Source organism: Microtus ochrogaster, unplaced genomic scaffold (assembly GCF_000317375.1).
Source record: "Microtus ochrogaster isolate Prairie Vole_2 unplaced genomic scaffold, MicOch1.0 UNK131, whole genome shotgun sequence".
Classification (NCBI taxonomy): Eukaryota; Metazoa; Chordata; class Mammalia; order Rodentia; family Cricetidae; genus Microtus; species Microtus ochrogaster.
The window spans coordinates 354,640-359,969 of NW_004949229.1; the positions used below are offsets into that span (position 1 = coordinate 354,640).

Sequence of the window (5,330 nt, forward strand, 5' to 3'; positions counted from 1 at the left end):
AAAAAAAAAAGAAAGCTCGAATTGGACTCTCACTCTCCTGGCTCCCATTGCCTAGGATCAGTTGTATATAAATTGCAATGGCATTATTCCCTTCCTTACCAATAACAAGCAAACCGATTCATATTTTGGACCACCATGTTGTAACAAGATATATGGATTAGGAGCTGAAACGACAGGGACTGAACGCTATTATTCCAATCAGATTGCTTTTAATGTCCATTACTAAAACTTACCCGGCCCAGCTTATTTACAAGTTAATCTGTCTTTCTTAAGAAAGAGAAAGCGATGCTAAGGCTGAAGGGGACTTGCTGGCAATATGTCTTCACACATATACTTGCAATGAGAAATGGTCCTTAGACCACAAAGAAGACACTGGCAAGGAAACACACTGGGGACTCTCAAGAGCAGAGATGAAAGGTGTTGGCCCGACAATGTAATTAAGATCCTTTATTTTACAGTCAAGGCTGTGCACTTTCCAGACAGATAGCCTGGCTCAAGACGCGGTCTGTCATCATGAAATAGATTTTCTCTAGCTCATGCATGTGAGCATTGAATATAGAACTTAACCCTATTACCACCAAGGTCGAATAAATGATGTCATTTTCCTCGCTGCCATACATAACCTTCATCTCCCTGCTATTTGGATTCGTGCTACTGATTATCCAAGAATGAGTCATTTGGAAGCCAGACAGCTAGCCAAATTTTAAATCAACTGAAGAAGAAAAATATTTTCATAAGAGCATCTTTGGATAAAGTCCTAGGCTGGGATCTCCCAGAAGTAAACCCCCAAGAGCAGGAATTGAGTCGGAGCAGTTTCTTTGGGACCTGCTGAGGGTTAGGGCAGTACCATAGAAACGAAAGCCTGTGTGTTAGGAAGAGTTACCACTGGAGCTACCTGGAGCTTTGTGTTCTTTTCTTTTTGTTTGTTTCTGTCTCTAATTCAAATGTCTTCTAGGTGCCCATGCATTACAACCATCCGTCCTTTTTACCAGCCTTGGGAAGAGCAAGGTAAAGCGAAACATCTGGGCCGCCGATCCAAGCAGGCCCAAAAGAAGGTTGAAAAAATGAAAAAAGCCTATATGGCAGCTAAACAAGACAAGGCTTCCTCCAAGGTAACTCAAATTTAACTAGCAGGGAACTCACTCGCTAGCTTGGACAACCTTCAAACTGCCTGTCCGTAACTTTGTTTGCACAAAGAAATGCAAGTTCAGGGCTGAAACACCTTTGGCATACCAATACCTGGGGAGTGGGAAGCTACTTTCTGGTAACATCCGTTTTCTTTTATTATATGTTTGTTTGACTGTGTATCCCTGGCTGCCCTGGAGGTCTGTATAAAGCAGGCTGGCTTCGAACTCACGGAGATCCTCTGCCTCCTGAGAGCGGAAATGAAAAGCATCGCTACCACACCCAGCTGCATTTTCGGCTCTTAAACATCCACACGCTTTCTAGTCCTGGGGGCTTTCTAGTCCTGGGGAGGCAGAGGCAGGGAGAGCCTGAGTTCAAGGCCAGCTGGATTATATTACTGAGCTCAAAGCCAACACGAGCTGCATAGCAAGACCATTTCAAAACAGAAAAAAAAAAGTGGGGGAAGCAACCTGGAGAGAGGGCTCAGCAGTCAAAAGTACTGGCGTTCTTTTCCACAGGACTGTTTCAATTCCCGGTGCCCACACTGTGGTTCACAGCTATCTTTGACTGCAGTTCCAGGGGATCTGACGCCCCACTCTGGTCTTCCAAGGTCACTGCATGCACATGGTACACACACACACACATGTGCAGACAAAACACCCAGACACATTAAATAAAAATGAAGGCTAAAGCTTTTTTTTTTTTTACAAAAAGAATTCTCGCACAATATTGGTAACTATTCTATTAAGCACCTGCCGTTTGAACTCCACATCAGCAAAAGCTGGCAAAAAGGAAAGAGTGACTTATTGTCCCACAGGTTCGATCCAGTGTGTCTCTGCTTTTCTCAGAATGAAAGCCTTCTGATGTGTGTGCTCAAAACTAAAGCAGAGCTTCCCAGGTGCTATACACTGGCCTCTATCCCTACCTCTGTCATTGTTGAGACATAGGGTCTTTCTGTGTTGTCCAAGATGGCCTCTCCTTCTGAGCTCGAGTGATAGTCTCGCTTTAGCCTCCTGAGTAGCTGGAGCTATAGGCTGGAGAGGTTCTCTTAAACCATAAAAGAGCTATGCTATATAAAATCTGCCTCTATACTTCCACACTGAAGGGATATTTATAATGAACATGTTTTGATGCACTACAGTGTGATTTTGTTTTGTTTTGTTTTTCGAGACAGGATTTCTCTGTGGCTTTGGAGCCTGTCCTGGAACTAGCTCTGTAGACCAGGCTGGTCTCAAACTCACAGAGATCCGCCTGCCTCTGCCTCCCGAGTGCTGGGATTAAAGGCGTGCGCCACCACCGCCCGGCTACCGTGTGATTTTTAAAACTTTTGCCGGGCTGGTGAGATACTCAGCAACTAAAGGCACTTGCTACCAAAGCTAATAACCTGAGTTTGAGCCAGACTCCACATGATGGAAGGAGAGAACCAACTCCCCAAAAGTTGCCTCTGGCTGTGACACTTGTGCCACGGCACTTGTGTGTTTTATATTAAATAACTACATGAAAATATTCTTAATTCTGCTCAAAATTTGTGGAGGGTGAAGCTAAGTAAAAAGTAGAGAATAAAAATACAAAGTAGTAAAAGGCAAATGCGAAACCGTCTGCTTTTATTTGTAATTCCACCCAGGAAGCACAGGCAGACAGGTTCGAAGGGAAGGAGAAGGTCATCTTCAGCCGCCCATCTTTTGAAATCCTGGCAATTGAAGACTCCTCATCAGACACCAAACTGGATAAAGAAGAAAGGGAACTATTTGCCTGGTATCAAGACCTGTATGTTAAACAGTCTTCATTGTTTTGAAATACTAGTGGACCCAAAGCCACAGTTGTTTGACAATGTTGTTAGCTATCTATAAATAAAGAACAGCCCAAGTAGAAAAAAGGCTTTGGCATGCTTTCTTAACCAGATGGCTGATGTATTTGGAAGCCCCTTTGTATTATCATAGGTGGGAATGGTTTTTAACCTGAATTGATTACTTCCATTAGAGAATCTGAAACTAAAAATATACAGTTTTATCCAAGAAATGAGAAGCAAATTAATGCCTAAGTGTTTGATTCAACGCTGATTTTTTTCATTACAATTATTTGAACAGGCCATGCTTACCACAAATATTTGAATTCACAGGATAAAGGGCTAATCTTTTTTATTATTGATTTTAATTGCGCTCTACATTTTTCTCTGCTCCCTTCCCTGCCTCTCCCCTCCCCTTCAACCCTCTCCCAAGGTCCCCATGCTCCCAATTTACTCGGGAGATCTTGTCTCTTTCTACTTCCCATGTAGATTAGATCCATGTATGTCAAGGGCTAATCTCGAGTCGGCCTCCATTACCGTTGTTTTTACGGAATGGTTCTGGAATGACCTATTGTGAATTATAATAAAATGATGATAGATCTGTTATAACAGCAGGCATGCCACAGCATACCTAATCATTACTGCACACTGCAAGCATATGGGGCACAATGTAGTGTCCGCTTTGGATAGTTTTCAAATATAAAGACTGTTTTGAGCGATATTTCTCCATTTCATTTTGAATTGACAAATTTGCCTTCCTGATAAGAGCAAATTATTGATTTCATCTGCGATCCAAGCTCCTGAATCATATCAAATATTACTAGAGACTGCAATAGCTAAACTGAATCCAATTGTTTATTGAACTCTTAAAATAGAATATCTTACTTTGCTTGGGATTTCAAATGCACAGGTTGATTGTTAAAGCTATTCGGGCATGGCAAGGATCTCATTCTCTATTTTTTTTTTTTTTTGGTTTTTTTCGAGACAGGGTTTCTCTGTAGATCTGGGCATCCTGGAAGTAGCTCTGTAGACCAGGCTGGTCTTGAACTCACAGTGATCCACCTGTCTCTGCCTCCCGAGTGCTGGGATTAAAGGCGTGCGCCACCACCGCCCGGCTAGGATCTCATTCTCTATTAAAAGACTCTTTTAAATTATAAATATTGGAAGAAATGTATATGAGTCACACTAGAGCATATTTAACATAAGCATGTATTTTTAATATTAATAAATAGCTTCATTTGATATCCACAAAAGAAGCATAATCTCTTCTCTTTAGAATTTGTCCTGACACTGATCAAATAAAACACAGCTATTTGTCCTCCTGAATCCCGCATAGACTCATTCATTAACTTAGGAAGCAGCCTCTCGTCTGGTCAAACGCATACAAGATTCAATCCAGCCCCAGTACCTGCAATAGCAAAACTAAGGAGGCTGTCACATAGAAAGATGAGAAACAGGACAGAGGCCACACTCTTTCTGCCTCAAAGAACCCATTCCTCCTATTTCTTTAGCTGTAACTTCTGCCTTTCCAGAGCACACGCCATTTCGGCCATATCATAGAAAGCCTTTCCAAAGCAGAGCTGCGCACAATCCAGTCTCGGCAATGGCCGCTTTCATTTCCCTGTACCTTTCTATCCGTGGGAGTTGCCTGTATTGGTATTTCATTGGATAAATTATTGTAGTGATACTTTGCGATCTAACAAATAAAACTTGCCTGAAGATCAGAGTGCAGAGCTAGGCCACTAGAGAAGCCAGGGAGTGGTGGCACACACCTTTAATCCCAAGACTCCGGAGGCAGAGGCAGAGAGATCTCTGCTAGTTCAAGGCCACCCTAAGTTACACAGAATTGATCAAGTCTCTAAGAGAAACAGAGCTCACGGAGAGGTGATCCTACACAGTTAATCCCAGCACTGGGGAAGTGGAGACAGGAGTAATATGGCTGGGTGGAGAGAGGAATATAAGGCAGGAGGAGACAGGGGCTCAGTGTAGTCTGAGGATGCAGCTTGCGGTGCAGTCTGAAGCAGTTGGTCAGTCTGAGGACAGGATCGTCCCTTTGGTCTGAGGATTCAGTAGAGGTCAAAGGTCTCTCTAATGGCTGGCTGCACTGCTTCTCTGATCGCTCAGCTTTCACCCCCTAATATCTGACTCCGGGTTTGTATTAAGAATATTTAGAATTCGTGCTACACCAAGGTCCAGCTATCCAAGTAATAAAGTTCAGCAAGCAAAAGCCCTCTTTTGGCTGCCCTAGTGAACATGTCAAATCAAAATGAACCAACTCATCCTAACATGGAGCTTCTCCTTTTCCCTTTATAAACTGCCATTTGAGAAACAGGAGTGAGTGGGGTTGGGAGGGAGGAGGGGAGGAGGGGGAGGGACTGGAAGGAGAGAAAGGGGATACTGCAGGCGGGATGTAAAAACT

General features: G+C 43.1%; 1 protein-coding gene across 1 annotated transcript in view; it reads left to right on the forward strand.

The window, feature by feature from the left end:
- The window catches only part of CUNHXorf58 (chromosome unknown CXorf58 homolog), a 30,920-nt gene extending 27,880 nt beyond the window's left edge, over positions 1-3,040 (forward strand). Inside the window, exons 7-8 of the mRNA XM_026778376.1 lie at positions 956-1,112; positions 2,750-3,040. Of these exons, the coding sequence (XP_026634177.1) occupies positions 956-1,112; positions 2,750-2,920 (328 nt within the window). The 3' untranslated portion in view covers positions 2,921-3,040. The remainder of the gene's footprint in view (positions 1-955; positions 1,113-2,749) is intronic.
- The last annotated feature ends 2,290 nt before the right edge of the window (positions 3,041-5,330 follow it).